Genomic DNA, 19,375 nt, shown 5'->3' with positions numbered 1-19,375 from the left:
CAGAAAGGTCTAATACCGGAAAGACAGCAAAAAGTGCCTTGACAGTATGCAGAGATTACTTTGAATAAAAAAGGATGGAATATTTAAAATTAGTTCAGTATGTGCTTGTTGGCATTGTAGCATATCCTCAAAGCCCTTGACATTTTGAACAAGTTATCTTTTAGCTCAAAATAGACAGTGAAATAAGAAAATACAGTAGACCCCCAAATATTCTTTATTTCTATGAGCCTGATGTTGGGACCCCCACAGAAACCTATCTTCAGTTTACCTCCTGAGGATTAATGGAAAAGCTGCATTTACTAGAACTGCCAACTTCTACGTCTGACAAAAATTAAATCTGTTTTAAAAAGAATAGCACAAACTGCATCTTAAATTTATGCTAGTGGCATTGAATTTAGGCACTTGAAAGCAATTTCAAGAGCAGATTTGCATACAACAGAAACCTGTAAGCAAATTGAAAGTGCTGTTTAGGATTCATAGAGGAACAAAATGCATACTCCATCTCTGACATAATTTGTCTTGAGGTTTATGAAATAATTTTTCATTGGATTATAATATTTAAAGTAATTAAAGATACAATTTGCTGTTTAATAAACAGTGTGTTTTGTAACTTCATTAAAGATGCTGCCTTTCTTAATTGTAATGGTCCAAAAGGTTGTCAGTGAACTGTACATTAACTGCAGAGATAATAATGATTTTATATGCTAATAATTTTTAAATGAATAACTCATGTAGGTTTTCAGCCACATGGGGAAAACAATTTACATTCCTAAAGCTTACTTTGGTATTAACCCCTTTACTTGGGGAGATTGGATATCCTTGCATAAAATGTTCATTTGTTTTACATTAGCACTAATGCAAGCATGTAGGACCCACTGGTGTGAAAGGAATAAAAGCAGCAGCATTAGACAAGCATGAACATTTCAGAGAGAAATCCTTGTTAGAGGGACCTATTGGGACCGTGTAACTTGATTTTCTATTTATTGATCAGATGCTTCTTGGTTTTGTTACCATTTGAAACTCCACTGGGAGAGAATCTTCCTGATGTGGTACTGCAAATACAAAAATATGCACCAGGAAGACACTAAGGACTCATGCTTTCTCCTTGGTATGTTTGTGTGGCTGGACTAACATTACTATGGGTTGGATGCCATGTTGGGGAACCATACGCTCTCTTGGGAGTATTTGCACCAGTGGCTGCAAGCAGTTTTAGGCATCTAGTTATAACTTTCTGAAACAGTCGTGTCTCTGGACATGGCCATCTCTTCATGGACTGAAAAGGGACATAGGTTCCTACCTTTTTGAACTTTAAGTATCACAAAATGTAATTGCTTAACATAAGAAGTATAAACTTCCCATTTTGAATTTTTTTATTAGCCATCAAAAGAATAAGCTTAAGAAGAGGAAGGAGCTTGTGTGAGTGCCTGTGCAGATTTCTGCACCTGTAAGGCAAGTTACCTGACCAGTGTTCTTCAGTGACAGTTTCACTTCATGTTCTTGACTGCTGCGTGTTGGTTGAGGAGGCATTTTGGAGATCTTCAGCGTAATTTCTCTGTCTGTTTTCTAGATAGTAGCCTTACAGCATCTGAGGTTCTACTGCTGCATTGTATTTCTGACCAAGAGTACCAGATTTAGCTCCCTGTCATAGTATGTGAAACACCCAAGGAAAACTCGAGCAGTTGAAGAAAATGGTATAACTAATTAATAAAGACACTCTGAATAGTTTCATATAAAATACAATGTATGCTGATGTTGGGAAGGAATTCAGATTTAATTAATTAATTAAAAAAAACTTAGACAATTTATAACTTTTTTCTGTCATTCACCCATACTCACAATAGGGTCTGGTCAAGTATGACCTTGCTTAAGTTATTTCCAGTATGTGAAAGTATGCAGGGCTAGCTGTATGGTTGGTTTAGTGTTTCTCAGCTGAACTAGTTGTGTAGGAGAGTATCACTTTAGCAGGATATTTACATAAAACTCCTTGCTACAGCTGCTTTTAAAAGGAAAGGCAGATAAATATGTGCTTAATGATAAGGACATTGATGTGAAGTGGGTAAATGACCCGAGTGAGAATGCTCATTGACCCTCCAGCATGTTACAAGTGTCGTATTTGTTGCAGCGTGCTCTATGCTGACACACAGCATGTGACAATCTGAGAAGATAAAGCCTCTGACGATGCATACTTATTATTCACCTGCAATTATAAAACTGTGTGCTGTTTTTCTTAATTAATAGTGAACACTAGAGCATAGTCATGTGGAAAGTGTCTCTTCAGAATGCTGCTTTAAAGAAATGAGTAAGTCTTCTCAAATGTTTGATAGATGATTCATGGCATTGGAGCTGCTGATGACGAGCCAATATAGCCAAGCCTATAAATATGCAGTTACAAGAACTCTGGAAACATGCGTTCTGGTAGCGTGACAGATTCAAAAAGCACTTCTGCCGGAGTAGGTTTCTAAAGTTGCTTTCTTCCTGTTCAACATTCAGATACTGCTGTCTAATTAGACTAATTGGCTGGCAAATTTGTCCTCTTTTAAATAAAATTAGTTTGGAGGTGAGAGAACAAATATCATCAGAAACCTGAATTACTCTTTTTTTCCATAATGATTGTTTCTTTTTAACAGAGCAGAACTAGGCTTTATTATTTCTAGGGAATTTCTGTTTAATTTACTATATATGACGCATTTTCAGAAGGAATGAAAATTGGCAGTCTATTTATAAACCTTTAAACAAAGTAATCATAACAGAATGACCGATCTCCACCTTGCCTACAGTGGCAGTAATGGATACAGCTCTAACAAATAACTGTGTCCTGATGGTATTTTAACAAAACGAGCTGGCTTTAAGTCAGTACATGTGCATTTTCCTGTATTGTCTTCTGAAGATCCAAAATACACTGCGGATAATGAGAATGAATGATAGCTTAGATGTGTTCTTTCCTTGAACTGCTGGTTGTATTAAATCCACAGCTCCTGTGCAGACGACCTACAAATCTATAACATCCGTTTCAGATGAATTTGGAAACAAGGGGCTGCATTCTTTTATTCTTGGTCCAGAGATTAAAATTGATCACGGGAGACACAAGGGAGCAGATTTTAGTATCACAGCTCAATGTGGTTAACTGGGATAGTGCACAGCTTCTGTTCTACTTAACTGTGCGCATGCAGGTTACAAATATTATTGATTGCGAGGGTCAGTGAAGGCTGGAGGGAGGTTACATTGCTTGATGTTATTTGGTAATTTTTAAGGGGCAAGAGCTATGAACCCTCGTAGCAGCTGGGACAGGTACAGTTTAAATCTGACAAATGGAGATTTATGTTTGTGTGAGCTGGCAAAGCCCTTCAGGTAGAAATAATAAATGGAAATTTGATAGCTTGTTTTATCATAGGTCAAATAATGTGCTGTAGAAGAAGGGGAAAAAAAGATTTAATTATTACCTTTTCATCAGAATGCACTGATGATAGGTTTTCAGTTGTAGATCTGCACTGCAGCAAAATTAATAATGTTTAGATGTCTTTTTTTTGAGGCATCCTTTTAAAATCTATGTAGAGACGGTTTACCTGAAGTGATTAAAAAATGCAGTGTAGGCGGAATGATACAGGAGTAATTACTGAATAAGTTTTATAGCATCTTTTTGTTCTTCTATGTGGACAAAACCAGTGTATTAATACTCTTAAGATAAAACGATATCATATGTTGAACAAGAACTGGGAAACAATATTTGTTTCCTATATTGAAATTTCAGATAGAGTGGTAATTATTCAGTAGCTTTTGGAAGACATTGCTGGTTTACGCTGAAGACTTTTACATTTAAAAAGAAAAAAAGTTTTAGGTGGATCCTTGTTACATTTTAAAAATAGAAATAAACAGAAAATGCTATTTTTTGCAATTATTATTTAGTGGGTTGGATTTTCTTCCTGGATAAGTAAGATTTTAGAAGTATTTAATATAGAAAGTTATATAGGGTGCAAAGCTGTAACTGATCAAGCCTACTGTTTTATAGTCACTATATTCAAATAGAATGGAAACTTTGGAAGTAGCATGCAACAGAATAATAGTGGGCTTTAACAGAAACCCACTACTATTACAGTTAAATATTTCTGTGATGCTGAACTGTTGTATTTTATCAAATTTAGTAAACAATGTTATAAAAAAATCGGAGTTTATATGTGTAACATTTTGATACCACCTATCAGCTATTTTATTACTATCATATCAAAAGTACAGGACAATTTTAGCTACTGTAAGTTGATGTTGTTTCAGTACACCTCACTGCAGCTTCATTGCTGTAGAGTGCCTGAGATCTGACTGAAATTATTACTCCAGAATATGAATTACTTAATTATTCCTCATATATTTCCACAGGATGAATTTGCTGCCTTAGATGGATTTTTTTTTTTCTTTTTTTCAATCAGTGCTTTGCAAGAGTGTGGAGGCCTAGTATTTATTTTTCTTTGTGATGCCAACCAGGCATTTATGTTTTTTTCTTTGGGGAATGTTTTATGCCAGTTTTCTTCTCATTTTATGCGTTTCCTGCATATTTACCATATGTAGCTTCTATTAATTCAGCTTTTCAATTTTTTTTCCATTTTTTTTGAAATAAAAAAATTAATATGAAGAGATGTTTCCTATGCTAACATTTGATTTTCCCTTTGTAAATTTTAATTGACTTTGATTATTCCAATATGCCAGTGTGACTGTTTATAAACTGGACATAGTAGACAAGTAAGTTATAATGAATCTACTTGGAGAAAGATATTGTATCTATTGCAAACAGCTATTGTAGTATTTTCTGCTTTCTTTTCAGGAGACTTGCACCCAGTCTCTCCATCAGTTTGTTTTGCTTTCACTTTTACATACTCAGATTTTCTATACTGTATAAAAATCACTTTACTGTGACATATGGTTTCTGAGATGATGTATTTTGGTGTTCTTCAAGTTACTGCTAGACAGTCCTCAAGGAGATGATCCTGCTTTTGTGACCACTTCAGCACTGTTTACTGAACAACAGGAAGCATGGGGGCCAGTTTTCTTCTCTAACGTGGTGCAGCGTATCACACTGACAAATAGTATCTGGCTGGTGTCTGGAGGAAACACAGCCCCCCTGTGTCTTTCCTTTGGCATGTTAGTGCTAGGAACAGAGTTGTAGAATGAAGAGGGAAAGGAACTGAGAACGCTAGCATGTCAGATCTTAAACTTCAGCATCGCTGCTATGCTGGTTCAGGGATGCTACTGAATAATGACAGCGTGTGCCAGTGGTGAGAAGTAACCAAATTGCAGTCAGAACTAAAAATCCAGTTCAGCAATATTGTAAGCAGACTGGAGAAAGCTCTTTTCCTGGATGGAATGGTGCTTTCTTATATCAGAGATGGATTTGACTGAGACTACTAAATGCATTTTTGCTTGTGACCTTTTCAGGTTTGTTGCCAGTATAACAAATGTTACCGAGATGACATAAGAAAGGTTTGCAGCAATATTCCAGTTTATTTTTTACAGGAGATGTTTCTTCAGTTACTCTGTATTACAATTTACAGAACTCTTATGTTCTACAAATCAAGATTCATAGCAAACTGTTTCAGTGCTTTAAGTCCTGCAATAAACAATAGCAGGCAGAACAGAACCAGGGGGAATGTAAGCAGGCGTCTGCATTCATCCTTCTCTATGATGAGGTTTACTTCGTAGTAATCTTCACATTTCAGCCAGTCCTTTCACCAAGACTACCATCTAACTTCCTAGCATCCTCAATTTGATTATTAATTCATGTATGGACAACATTGTCAGTTTCCAACCTGAGAAGAAAGGCTAGAGTTCCCATCTGTTCCTTAGTTTAGGAAGCTGTATTTCTTTGTCCAACTTAGTGTCGCGTCTTCTGGTGTGTCCTTTAAAGAATTAGGTTTTTAAAACACTTTGTGATACTATATGCTTCAGTAATGCTTCTGTATATGATACTATATGCATTCAGTATATGTTTCTGAGGTAAGCATTTTAGAAGTGTTTTTGGAATGTAAGTGCTCAAGTCAGACTGGGAGTTGAAAATATTTATGGTGCTTAATTGAATAGCCAGATACTGAGAATTGCAAAATCACCACATAATTTCTCCAGATCTTTGTTTAATCATCTTGAAACACTGACGATTTTCACTAAAATACATTACCTTAGTCATATTTGAGTGTTACTCTGATAATATTCCAAGTGCAGGTCCCATATATTGACCGTAATAAAATTAAGAAGAGCAGTTGTGACTGAGCATAGGCTGTGGAGTGCAGGCTAAAGCCTTGAGAAAACCTGGACTGATTACAATATAACCAGATTGGGGGTGGACTCTGCACTTGATGATGCTAATGAGTTATGGTTCCCCTGTAGGCATTTTGGTCAATGTTAGATGTCAATCTGATCTGAACATGGGATCATTAAATATGGTGAGGGCAGACCACAAGGCTGCAGAGTTTTGTAGCCCAAGATCAGACATACAACACCGATTGTGTGGTCGTAATCCTAATTTCCATCACTCGCATGGGAATCACAGGCAGAGTTTAGAATCAATCCATCTGCAGTTTCCGATACCTATTTATGAAATATTGGCTGCTTCTAAACTGGGATTGGACAATGGGCTTCAAAGAGAAGCTGGATTATAAGAACAAATTTAGTTCTGGCTGATCAGACTACTTCATTCCTGTTATTTCAGCATCATTTGCAAGAGCTCAGATCTTTGTCTCTGTGTCTAATTTGGCAGCAAAGTAAGGTGTGAGACCTATAGACGGCATTACTACCAGGTTCAGCTACTTATTCAGATGTATTTAAAAGATACTACGGTATGGACATATAGCTGTTAGAAGTTAAAATGCACTGCGGCATTTGTGCATGGATCTTGTTGATAGGTGTGAAGGGTGTTCTTTCACGTATGCTGTACAGTGTTCATTCTAACTTGGAGGTAAGAAAAGGATAACCCAAGTGTCTTGTAGTTCTTTTTTCCCCTTTTCAATGAACAAGGCTTTTAGCCATCATTAGGGAATTACTCCTACAAACCTTGCAAGTATACCTATCCCAAAATAAAGAAATCATTAATAAAAAACAGTAAAAAGGAGCAGTTATATTACAAAATAAATCTACCAGGCTTACAAAGAAAACAAATTTGAAAGAGCCACCTGCTGTGGAGATGAGGCAGTAATCTCAACAGCAGGAAATAAAAGGGAAGAGGAAGAAAATACAAAAGCATAGACATTAAAAAAGTAATTAAAACACTTATCTCCATCGACATACATAGCAAACAAAAAAAAATCAACCACCTAGAAAACATACTCTATTGAACCTCACAACAGGAAGTAACAAAGCTGCCACCATAAAAACAATCTCCAGCAAAACGAGAGAGATCCTTTAAAAATTCAAGCCTCAGAAGTATTTACTAATGTGTTAATCACTAATGGACTGACCTTGAGAGAAGCTGAGCACCTGCAGAGCATTTGCAACTTTACTGGGCATTAAGTCTTTCAGAATCAAACCTTTCAAAGTGTAGAAAGAGTAACTCTTTAGATACCAATGGCTTTCTGTTCCATTTCTGATGAGTGTCATAGCACTGATGGTAATGGTGCATTTTGTATGATCAGCTATGTGGCACAGCTTAGGTACCATATTTGGATAATGTATTTCAGTATGGCTCATATCTAAATTGTTGTGTAATATGTAACGTTGATCCATGGACAGCAATATTATCAATATTTATATGAATGACTGTGACTTCTTACAAACAAATAGGTTGAGCATATGCCGCTGCATACAAATAGGTTCTATCGTGTCTAGGGAAAACTGTAAATTTGACAGTTAAGAGAATTCGCTGTTTCAATGTTATCTTTCAAGAAAATACTTTAATGTACTTAAAACTCATCATCCAATTTCTACAATTCAGGGATTGTGTGACATAAAGCTGCTTTAAATACATAGATTTTGATCTCAATTTCCCCAGACCACAAACTAGACTTGTTGAAGAACAGGGCATTCAAAAATATTAAAGGATGCTTATGCACTTGGAATTTACAGTATGTTCTTTCTTCTCTGTCGTGCACCTTTGTAGTCACACTGACCATCTGGTACCTGTAGTCGCAAGTCTCTGGGCAAGTGTGAAATGCCATCAGAACTGTCACATCTGAAGTATTTTCATATGGTTGCAAAAGGAGCAAGTTGGAGCACTAGGTGGATGAAAGCTTAGGGAGATGGGACAAAATGAGTGCTTTTCTGTTAATTCAAAAGGACCCTTTTGGAAGGGAAATGGTGGGTTTAGAAATTTACCTTCAGAGAGCAATTATTTTAGCTTTGTATCTACTTTAGCACATCTTTTTGAGTAAATAAGAAATCCGTATAAACAGACATTGTTAACAAAAACAACTTATCAGGCCATGTCAGTTCCTCTCTTAAAATTCGTATCAGTCTGTCCATCAGCATTCCATGGCTCCTTTGCCCAGGGCACATGAGTGGGCACAACTTGTTATTCCTATTCCTCAAGCTTGCCAAAGGTGAGGAATTGCTGGTGTAAAACCTCTGCTGCCTCATTACTGGGCAGCGTTCAAGTTTCTTACACCGATTAGCAGGCTTGGCTGGCTTAGCCTCTCAGGTATTGTTTCAGGAGACTTGCGTTGCTACCAGAGCAGACATGCAGCTAATCGTATGTTTCTTCTGCCCACATCCAGTTTCTTACGAGATTCTGCATTTTCATAATGCGTAGATTCTGACAGTTCAAGGCTTTCCACCTGGTCTTGGGATCTCTTGGGCCTCCCTCCCTTGGCAGATCCCTGTCAGGGCAGCTGGGAAGGGCAGAAGAAGTGTTCTCCTTGCAAATGTGATTTTTCACAATCTTGTTTGACTCCAAAACATAAGCAGGCTTTCATGGATATGGCAAAAGGTGGAAAGACCTTCCTACCCTCTGAATTTCTGCGTGATGCTCCATATTTGTATGGCATGAGAACATTAAAAAAAAAAAAAAAAAAAAAAAGAAAAGAAAAAGTCTGGTGAGTTGCTGAATGGAGGTTGATTTTGGTTTTGGTTTCCTAGTGTAAAAGGTAGAAAAATGCATGTGCATAGACAGTGGATCCAATTTTTGTTGTTTTCTTTTGAATTCAATTTGGATAAATTTATAAATGTCATCTTGAAACAAAGTTGAAAGATTAATTATAAAATAAACCTGTCAAAATAGTGTCTTAGCTTTTAAAAAAATAGTTCTTGGTATATTCAAACACAGATTGCATTCACATGCCTGAATTTACTTTTTTTACCTGTAGGTAGGGGGTTGGTAAAACCAATTCAGCCAGTTTTGATCTTGTCAGGATAGCAACAGCTAAGAATGCAAAGAGAGGGAATATTCTTGAAGGATCCTAGTTCATCAGTTGTTTATCTGGTCAAGCTTAAGTTTTTCCAAAATGTGGTATTATCACAATTAAAAATTAAGCAAACCAAGCTTTTCAGTGTTTGATGTGAGAAAAATCAGAAAACCTCACAATGCTCTAATAAGTTTTGTCCCTGTAGGCTACTATGTACTTACACTCATCTTCAGCTCCATGTTTTTTGTCTGGACATTGTTTTCAGTCAGCTGCCAAGGAAAACTGCATTTGATCCTTACCAAGGACAAGGGCTTATTTTGTATGTCAGTTACTGAGACTGGCTGAGAAGTTCATTTGAAACTTCAGATCTGCCCAAACACGTCACATTTAAGTAATCCAAATGAGTTTGGGTTCGAAGGCATTCCTGTTTCTGGGGAGAGGGGATTTGATCAAAGTAGGAGAGAGGGAGATTTGTATTTCTGTGTTTCTATTCCCAGTTTAGTTTAACTTTCCAGACCAGGCTAATAGTTACAGAGATAGCAGCAGTTCTTATTTCCTTTCCAGGTTTAGCTGACTGATGTATTGATGCCTTGATTTATTTGGTGCAGCAACCAAGTGGACTAGGTGCATTGTTCTGCGTGCCAATCCCTTACGTTGTATACATGTCATTCTGGTACATTGCCTTGTATATCTGACAAATTGACCCTAATCATGTAGTGATAAATATTTCAACTGGACTAGGGAATTGTGAGAGGATTCTGTCTCCTTAAATGGAGACGATGGACTTCACGCTGCCAGTTGAGAAAATTAACATGCATCAGTGTTGTGAGAACAAAGAGTACAAGAGTTTGATAGGAAGCAAATGTTGTTTTTTGTAAAAAATATATATATGTATGCATGTGTATTTTTGTATATATATATACAAGATAGAAAAATGGGAGGTTAAAGCCCATGTTTTCCAAAGCCACTGTTACAGTGAATGTCAGACAGGGCAGAGACGCTGATGCTGTGGTGTGGCCCACTGGAGAAGGGGCTGTGGGGATCAAGTGAAGGGAAGAAGGGAAGAGGGCCTTGTACTAAAGGAACAGTGATGCTTACGGAGAGATAGCTGGAGCATCTGAAGATAAAAGGCTGGGCCTAGCAAACCAGAGGGTCAGGAACAGAGATGAATTGCTTTCTGCGCTGTACCTGACCCAGACTGGGGCTGTCTTGATTAGCTTTTGCAAAGCTGAACTAGATCTGTCATGCAAGCTGTTACTTTTGTGATGTTTCTACTTTCTCTGTTCTTAGTAAATGCTGTTTTCCACAGCCCATGAGGCTTCATTGTGTGGTTTGGGCATCAGTCGTTTCAGAAGCTCGTTCCCTGGCATCAGCAGGCTTCAGGAAGCCCAGGGCTTTGGCTGCAGAAGGCAGGGGCCAGACATTGCCCTTTGCTTCTCCGTGGATGTGCTAAGGCCATCAGAACACCACCAAGGGAACTGTCTGTCTAGGCTACCTCCTCTTGGTTACCTTTCAGAAGAGTTGTTCTTCAGTGCAGGGGAAGGAAATAATTGTTATCACTAGATTTTGGTATAGGTTATTTTAAGACTGCAGACCTAGAATAGTGAAAGATTGTTTCAGAACAAGAAATACCAAGTAATAAATATAAAAGCCTTTTAGATAGCTTGCAGGTGGATTCAGAGAGCACAGAACTGACTGCCATTGGCTTCAGCCTAAAACCTAGGGGAAAGACCTCATGTTTGTCTAAGCACTTTTTCTTGGGTGGCTCCTGGATATTTTGTGCTGTTGTGTGATTTCCCTTTTGCTAAAGGATCTCTGATTTATCTTCAAAAGATATTTCTCTTAGTTCATTATTTTGACCTAAATTGTGTGTTTCATAGATGACTGGGATTTTTTACATCTTATTTTTTCTTTAAAACCATTTGCTCAAAACTACATTTTTCCTCTACAGCTGTTTTTTTCATCAAATGTTCTCTCCCAAGAGGCTGTTGGCTATTTATCAATATTTGATCTGTCTGTAAAGCGTACTTCTGTGGAGTGGCTGTTTATTATGAAATGGTGTCTCTCTAAAGTGGATCTTATAATTTCTTGATCTTTTTCTCTGTTTGTCTGCCTCTGCCTCTTTCTTAGCTAGCCTAGTGGCTTTAGGAAGTACTCAATCTCTATTTTAACAAAATTAAATGCAATCACTATAATGGCAAATACTAAACAGCAAAAGGAGATACATCAGAATCCAGTGCATCCAGTATAACTTCTGGCCAATGGTTAGCAATGAGCTGGAAACTGTGCCAGGTGTTTGTAAGAGAAAAATCCCTTGAATTTCCTTCAAATATAAAAATTGCAAAATTGTTTTTCATGGAGTTTTCACAAAATGGAAATAGAAAAAAAATAAATAGCAGAAAATACTATGTATGCTGACTGCCTCTTAGGGTTTTGGTTTTTTTTTTTGTCATATCAGCCAGGCTAAACATTATTGAATCCAGTGTCGTCTTAATCGAGCTCCTTTGATTTCAGTGACACTGAACTAGCGATGAACCTGAACCATGGACATTGCAACATTCCCTTAATTCTATTCTTTCTTCAGCCTATGGGAACCAAATTACTGATGCTGCTGAAGACAAATTCGTTTTCATTAGGAGATGATAAAAGCGGCGAACATAAGTGGGAAAAAATATTTGTGAGGGTTTCTCCTTGTTTTGATTGGGGATAGATGTTAAGTAGAAAGGAAATGATCTTTAACACGGGCTGCATGTCTCACTAGTGACATGAGTGTTTCTTCCAAGAGTAAACTGAGGCTTCTGAGCTGGTTTACAGATGCCTCAGTAGAAGTAGTTGCATTACTCTGTCCTCTGCCTGTAGGCAGTCATTGGGAACTTTTTCCGAGGTACTCTTGTTGCCTTAGGTGATTATGCAATATATACATAGAGGAAAACCCATGCAGTTCTAAAAATAATTTCTTTAATGTATTTTACATATTGTACTTTCAATAGTACTAAGTATTTCTGGCAGCCTCTTAAGATATCCATTATTCATTCTTCATTAGCTGATATTCCAGTCTGCCCAGGAAGTACAGCGTTCAAAGGTCTTGAAGTTCAGTATGTGCCAGTACTTTCTAACCTTACTTTTCTTAGTATCCAATTATAGATCAGTGGCGTTTTGAAATTCAGATATTTAGCAACTGAGTTGTGATATTTTTTTTGTAGAGATCAAGAAAGTGCTCAACAATGTGAGATTTGTGAAATGCAAAAATGTTGGGGGTTTTTTGTTTGCTTTTTAGCTTGTAGGCCACAGAGAGTATGTTTTCATTTTCTTCACTAAGACTTAGAACTAAGAATATACTTTTTTTCTTCTTGTATTACAGTAACTTAATTCAGGAATTTAGAGGTTTAAGAAACTCCCTCATATGAGGTTACTCACAGAAAATCCTAAGCTTTCTTATGACTGAATCCTGATCTTACGCTGCACTGAGACAGATTTTTGCTTCTTCAGTAGTATAAAAAGGCCCTAAACCTTCCCTACTTGGAACAGCACGCCTCAAAGTGCAATCCTGCTTTATTGTTGACACTAACATGGTGTTGTTGGGGTTTTCCAGACCAATATGTCTCAAAGCAGAGGAAGATTAGTCTGCTGCCATCCATGACTGGGAATGGAGGCAACACAGATTGCTTTGCATGCTCCAGTTCTGCCTGCTTGCTCTGAGAACTGCTCGGTTCTCGTGTGTTTTCTTAAAAAATTGTTGACGTTTACTCCGTTTCAGTATGTAATTATTAATTAGCATCCTTTGACAATATTAAGGATTTTTAAATGTAAATATGGAAGTCAAGGCTCTGTTGAAAATACCCTGATAGATCATTGCATTTGCATGAAAAAAAAGTTTCAACTTCTGTGTCAGCTAGGCTGTTTTTTTGTGCTGTCCAAATGTTCACACAGCAACAAGAAGATATTCTTTGATAATTGGAAGATTGTTTTTGTTGCTTTCTTTTAATTGAAAGATATTTGTTGCTATTACTGGTTCTGAAGTGTATCCCTGTCTGTTTCCTGTGGCTTGTTTATAAATGTGTGCTATTAATAACTATAAATAAATGTCAGCCAGTAAGGACTTTGGGATTTTGAGAAAACAATCAAGGATGGCAAAAAACGGTGGCATACAAATACAGGTAAGACAGATGTAGAGCATTGCCATCTGTCCTCCTCTCCTCATTGGTTAGGCTGTGTATTATTGCCTCATTTGTGTTATTTGCAGAAAAATGCTTCAAAACCAAGGGAATAAAAGCATTTCACAGCACTAAGAGTAACACACACATGCAGGTAAATCAATACAAGAAAAGCTTACAAGAGTCTTCTCTCCCCCAGTAGCTTCCCTGCTTTTGGCACCCTGTATATCCTGTTCTCTCTAACTCTTTCCTCTGCATTTGTTTTTGTATGAGTTATATGAGTACACAGGTTACTCAACAACCTTATTTTCAAGTGCTCGTATTATTAAAAAATCACCAGTTATGTAAACTACAGACTACAAACATGAAACTACAGTCATTTGTGGAGGCTTTGTAGAAGTGCTTGTATTGAGGACATTTTTGAGAATGACCAATACATATTTCACATTATAAACACATTGAAATTTCCTTTGTCGTTCTGATATGCCTTAAAATACCTATTTTAGGTTTGCCAGAACCAAACAGAGACAGTATATTCCAGGGACTGAGAATGGATCAAGGATTCTACACATCTAAAGACTTCTTACCTTTGGTCGCAATGGCAAGTAAACCAGGTGTGTGATGCTGTGTTTTCGTTGTAATCATGTTTGGTAAGTCATGAGGCGTTACTGATATTCCAAAACGGATGGCTGGTTACACAGCAGTACAGCCAGTTATGGAGTGCCTCCCGGTGAATAGGTCTGGGGCAGGGTTTTCTCTTGGTGAGTTGCAAACTCAGGAGTGTGGTCAGGAAGGTCAGTCTCGGAGACTGTAAAGCAAATAGTCATGTATAGAAAATCTAGGCACATGGCAAATCATTACCCTTAAGAAATTACATTTGCTACTATGAATTATATTAAAAAAATACCATAAGCTTCTAATTTGTTCTCATTTGTATATATTATCTTGATATAAATAGTATATATAAGATGGTCTTGAAAAAATCTTGATGTTAAAGGAGGTGTTGCTGACCTATACAGGCAGCTGCTTGGTATGTTGTTGATAAATGAGCCCAAGTCATTTGCCGCATGTTTTACAACACAGTTAAGGGAGCACTAGTTCCTTACCCAGAGAACTTACAGTCTAAGACTCAGGACAACAGTAGTATGCCAGGAGTTAGTAAGACAGCACTCAGTTCATAGGCACCAAATGCAGTCTTTTATGCTTTTACATCATTGAGTACAGATATGGCTGTGTTTACTCCCCAAGGATTATGGCTGCTTTCAGTGGCCCTGAATGTAAATCATAAGCCCCAGATGGATGAATGACATTGGGCTTGTGATTTCTATGCCACGTTCCCTCGTGGTCTAGATTTCCCCAGCGTGTTGATAAAAAAGAAATTCCATGGACAATTTTCTGGGCATATACTTACGTGCAGTATGTAGTATTGTACATATGACCACATATTTAACTGCACATATACTTTTCGTATCTATAGATAAGATTTTCTTCTGAGCATTCAGAAACTTCTTTTGACATCATATAGGGTTGTGCGCTTATTTAGTAGACTTTCCATAACCATTGTGTTGAAGAATGTGTCTTCTGCGGCAAAGTATTCTGCATATAAAAGTAAAGTTTATTACCCCATTTAATGCAAAATATTTAGGAAGGGAGATTCTGCATCCCATCTGTCCCATCTCTCTGCTGTTTTGATCAAATGCTTATTTCTGTCTGTTTTCTTCAGCTCAAATGGGTTGGGAGAAAAGGGTGGGTTGTGGGTTTTTTTCTAAGAAAGAGATGTTTAAAAATGAAACAGATTGAGAATTTGCACAGCAAAACATTTGTAGACTAACAAAGGAAAAAATAAATCCTGCAAAACAATCCCCTCTTGTAATATTTTTGACTAAGATACTTTATAGAATTCCATGTGGACGCATAGCACTCATGTACTGTAAATTGCCTGTCTGTATGAGGATCTATATACTGTGATCTGCATCTTTTAAAATGTTGCAAAGTAGCACTCCCGATTTGACAGGATACATAGTGGTATTATTTTATAATATTAAGTCTACAATTAAAAAAAGGATGAACTTTGAAGAACTAACCTTTTCTGATTGACAGTAATAAATAGCTCTGTGGTGTTGTCTGTTCATTAACATGGTCTCTTTTACTTAATTTTCCTAGTGTCTGTCTGTAGCCGTAGCCACCTCTTGCTCTCTAAAGCATGGAATTTTAAGTGAAATATACTTGTCCTATATCCTGCTCTATCCTCTTTCTTTTACTATGACAGTTCTCTAAATAACAGACATAATAGACTTAGTCACGGTAAAATACATATTCTGCCTGCTTATTAAGTTCTGAATACCATTTGTTAATATACTTTCCTCCAAAAGAGGTTCCCCTTGCAAATATGTAGATGGGAATTTACCTTGGGAGTGGCCTTGTCACCAACAGCAAATTGGGCTGCTGAGACTGATCTGTTCTAGACTAGTCCCATGGCAGCGCTCAGAGCTGCCATTCCCCTTCTGCACCTGTGCTTTTTCCACTGCTCCATGTACAATTTCTGTGCAGGATTAATAGTGTTAAAAATAAATTAGAAAAGTTTAGAGAGATTTTTATAATAAGATGACTATTAAGTAAATACTAAATGCAATGCCATGTGCGTGGGGGGAAGGTGATAGCATTTGCTATATAGTAAGCATTTTACAAATGGAGAATGTGTGTATTGGAGTGTTGTTTCCCACTTTGTTTTTATGTCTAAATTAGAAGCATCATTTCCTTGAGTGATACTTATGTTTCTTTACAATTGCATGTGAAAATCTGCTGCTCCTATAGCAGGATACTCAAGTTAGAGTGCAATGATTAAATGGCTAGCTTAGCACCTCCTGACTGAAAATATCATGGGCTCATTGAGAATATAGCTTGATATTGTTTATGGCATTATTTTTAAAGTTGCAATAATTTTCTTAATCAACAGTTAGTTGTATTTAAACCTGTGATAAAGTGCAGTCTCATACAAGGAACACACAGAGTTCAGTTTTACTTAATTTCTTGTATAATTGAATTGTCAAATACAAGCTGTAGATGACAAACACATGATGTTGTCATTCTCTCCATGTAACATTTTTCAAATCATTTGTAGAAAGCCACTGTAGATTAAACTTTTTCTCCCAGTGGAAGATCTAGGGATTAATGTAATAACAATGTTCTTTCTACCTCATGTTCAGCTGCCATAGAGAATAGCCTCTGAGAACCATGTCACAGCCAGAACAGTGTCAGTGCCTTGTAGAAAACTGATTGAGGGGACTAACTTTTAGGAACTATTACACAAAACTATCAACAAGTGGTCATCTTTTGAAAAATACCAAGTATTATTCTTTATGATCTGTTAAAAGGTGGGTGTTTTTAACTGGGAGGGCAATGAATCCGATAAGAGAGAAACTTATTTTGAATAAAAAGATCTCAATGCTAATTTCAACCTGACTGAACCCACAATCCTACAAATGTGTTGTCATTTGAATTCTTCCCAGATAGAAAGGTGCAGCTGCTTAGAGTACTGACTATGAAATTATGTATATGAGCATATCTTAAAAATGGGAATAAAACTGTCTTTCAGCGAAGCAGAATAATTTGATAGTGACACTCCATGCTTGGAAACTGTAAGATGCAATTTTACACTGCTTTGAGTACAAGTACCTTTTGAGCTGTCATGCAGAAATGGTTTCTCTACTTGAAAATGGGGTTTTCCTTTCATCTTTCAGGGATGTGTGCCTGTCACTCTCCATTGCCATCAATACGTGGAACTGTGATTGTACTTGGGGCAGGAGACACTGCTTTTGACTGTGCAACATCTGCTTTACGCTGTGGAGCTCGTCGTGTGTTTGTGGTCTTCAGGAAGGGATTCACTAATATCAGGGCTGTCCCAGAAGAGGTAAAATTGAATAATGGCAATTTTGAGAAGGAATTTTGCTTATCTCTACAGGGCCTGAAAGTGTGCTATAGGTACTTGAAAGACATCTACTAAAGGTTTTGTTTATAAAAATGCTCTTAATATGTATAAATGTTTATTAAAGGTCTGAGGCTGGCTTTATATAGTCTCTATAAATATTTTTTTTCTGTTATACCTATTTCCTGTAAGGTCAGAGAGATACATTTGCATACAGGGTGTAGAATTTCTTGTACGTTAGAAAATACGGTAGAATTTTTAATCTTGGAAGCATCCCACAGATCAAACAGCCATTTGAGTATTGTAGGTGACTCTTCAGGTCATGGTTAGATCCTAGAATGATACACCTTCTGGCTGCTGTCTAATGAATCTCAGTGATTCTGACGTTGCCTTGGGAGCCTATAAAATCTTGTAAGAAAATTACTTACAGTGATTTTGGCTTTGAATCACTGCCAATGGCAGTAAAGCAATGTCATTCATCACAGATTTCAGAGTTCAATTTGATTTTTGGTTTGGCTTTGCACTTTGGCATTTATCAGGACATCTGCGCATGTTGAAACTGACTGTTCTTCCTCAATGTGTCTGTACTACAGGAGGGTGTTTTCAGATTAGATTTTCTTATTTTGATGGTCTTTTCCCATTGCCATTTATTTGGTACATGCTTTACACTTCTGCATGCTTGAGGATATCACAACATCTAATGTATCTTTATCATGACATTTGTGGGAGTTCGATCATCTGTTTCAAGAAGGTGGGCATCTTAGATATCTTACAGGAGGGGAATGGAGGTGCAAAAAAAATAATAGAGGGTCTCTTGATGCATAATTTACTTCTGTTACATTTCATTTAAGAATTCTAGACACAATTAAATTACAGAAGCCATTGCACAGACTGACTCACGTGCTATCCAGCTTCTTACTGATCAAGAATCAGCTGTCACTTTGAACCAATATCTTGGTTAGCAGCCTGGGTAAATTCCTAAAAGTTGTCAAAGTTTGTATTCATCCAGTCATGCAGTGGCCTTGAAAAAAAGTGAAATAAAAGTAGCTGCAGCTAGTAACAACCATGCTTGAATGATGTCAGGTTGGATATTACATGTTCAAAAAAGTTGTTGTGTAAATATAGACAACCCAATCCTGAAGACTTTGCTACAACAAAATGCTGTTTGACTTCAACAGTTTTACCACAGCAGAGATTCGGATCTTCAGTCTGGATTTTCACTCAGAAGACTGCTGTTTGCACATGATAGCCAGCATTTAATAACATCCTAAAATCATAGTAAACAGAAATCAGGGCATGTACTTAATTAATACTAAGCCTCTTCTTAAAAGACACAGATAGTTACATAAGGTAGCTCTTTTGCCCTCAAAGGAGTTACACATATTCAAAATAACAGGGAACAAGAAGAATATATTGGAGAAATATTTGCGTTGCAGATTTACTTAGTGCCACTGTCTAGAACTGCTTGGTTTAATAGAGTGGGAGGCTCTGAATGTGGTATTATGTTGACTGTCTGTATACCGTACATAGGTGACTTCTACCACAGAAGAATGCATGGTGGCATCTTGAGTCAGAACTTGTTTTGTGGTTTTTTTTTATAAAAACACAACAATATTAAAGTTACATATTGCTTCTACTGTACAGATGGAACTTGCAAAAGAGGAGAAGTGTGAATTTCTGCCTTTCCTCTCCCCTTGGAAAGTTGTACTTAGAGGTGGACAAATTGTTGCTATAGAGTTTGTTCGAACTGAACAAGACAGTGATGGAAACTGGAAAGAAGATGAGGATCAGGTTGTCCGTCTGAAAGCTGATGTGGTGATCAGTGCCTTTGGCTCCATGTTAAACGACAATAAAGGTAACCCTGATTAATGTATTCTCTAAATGCTGTTATTTTAGCTGCAGCCATTTCCTGTTCTTTGACAGTTTTGTGAAATGAGTCATCTGGAGGTTACACAGGTTGTGACTGCTGGTCCTCTTCACAAGAG

The 19,375-nt window shown here is 37.2% G+C and overlaps 1 protein-coding gene across 1 annotated transcript in view; it reads left to right on the top strand.

Annotated features, from left to right (window-relative positions):
* DPYD (dihydropyrimidine dehydrogenase) overlaps positions 1 to 19,375 on the top strand; it is a 367,004-nt gene that overhangs the window by 151,718 nt on the left and 195,911 nt on the right. The window contains exons 9-11 of the mRNA XM_056356052.1: positions 13,972 to 14,079; positions 17,206 to 17,375; positions 19,035 to 19,245. Coding sequence (XP_056212027.1) covers positions 13,972 to 14,079; positions 17,206 to 17,375; positions 19,035 to 19,245 — 489 coding nt within the window. The remainder of the gene's footprint in view (positions 1 to 13,971; positions 14,080 to 17,205; positions 17,376 to 19,034; positions 19,246 to 19,375) is intronic.

The sequence above is a fragment of the Falco biarmicus genome, chromosome 11, assembly GCF_023638135.1.
Source record: "Falco biarmicus isolate bFalBia1 chromosome 11, bFalBia1.pri, whole genome shotgun sequence".
In the NCBI taxonomy this organism is placed as follows: Eukaryota; Metazoa; Chordata; class Aves; order Falconiformes; family Falconidae; genus Falco; species Falco biarmicus.
Note: the sequence above shows the minus strand (reverse complement) of the source record. Positions and strands in the feature narration are given on the sequence as shown.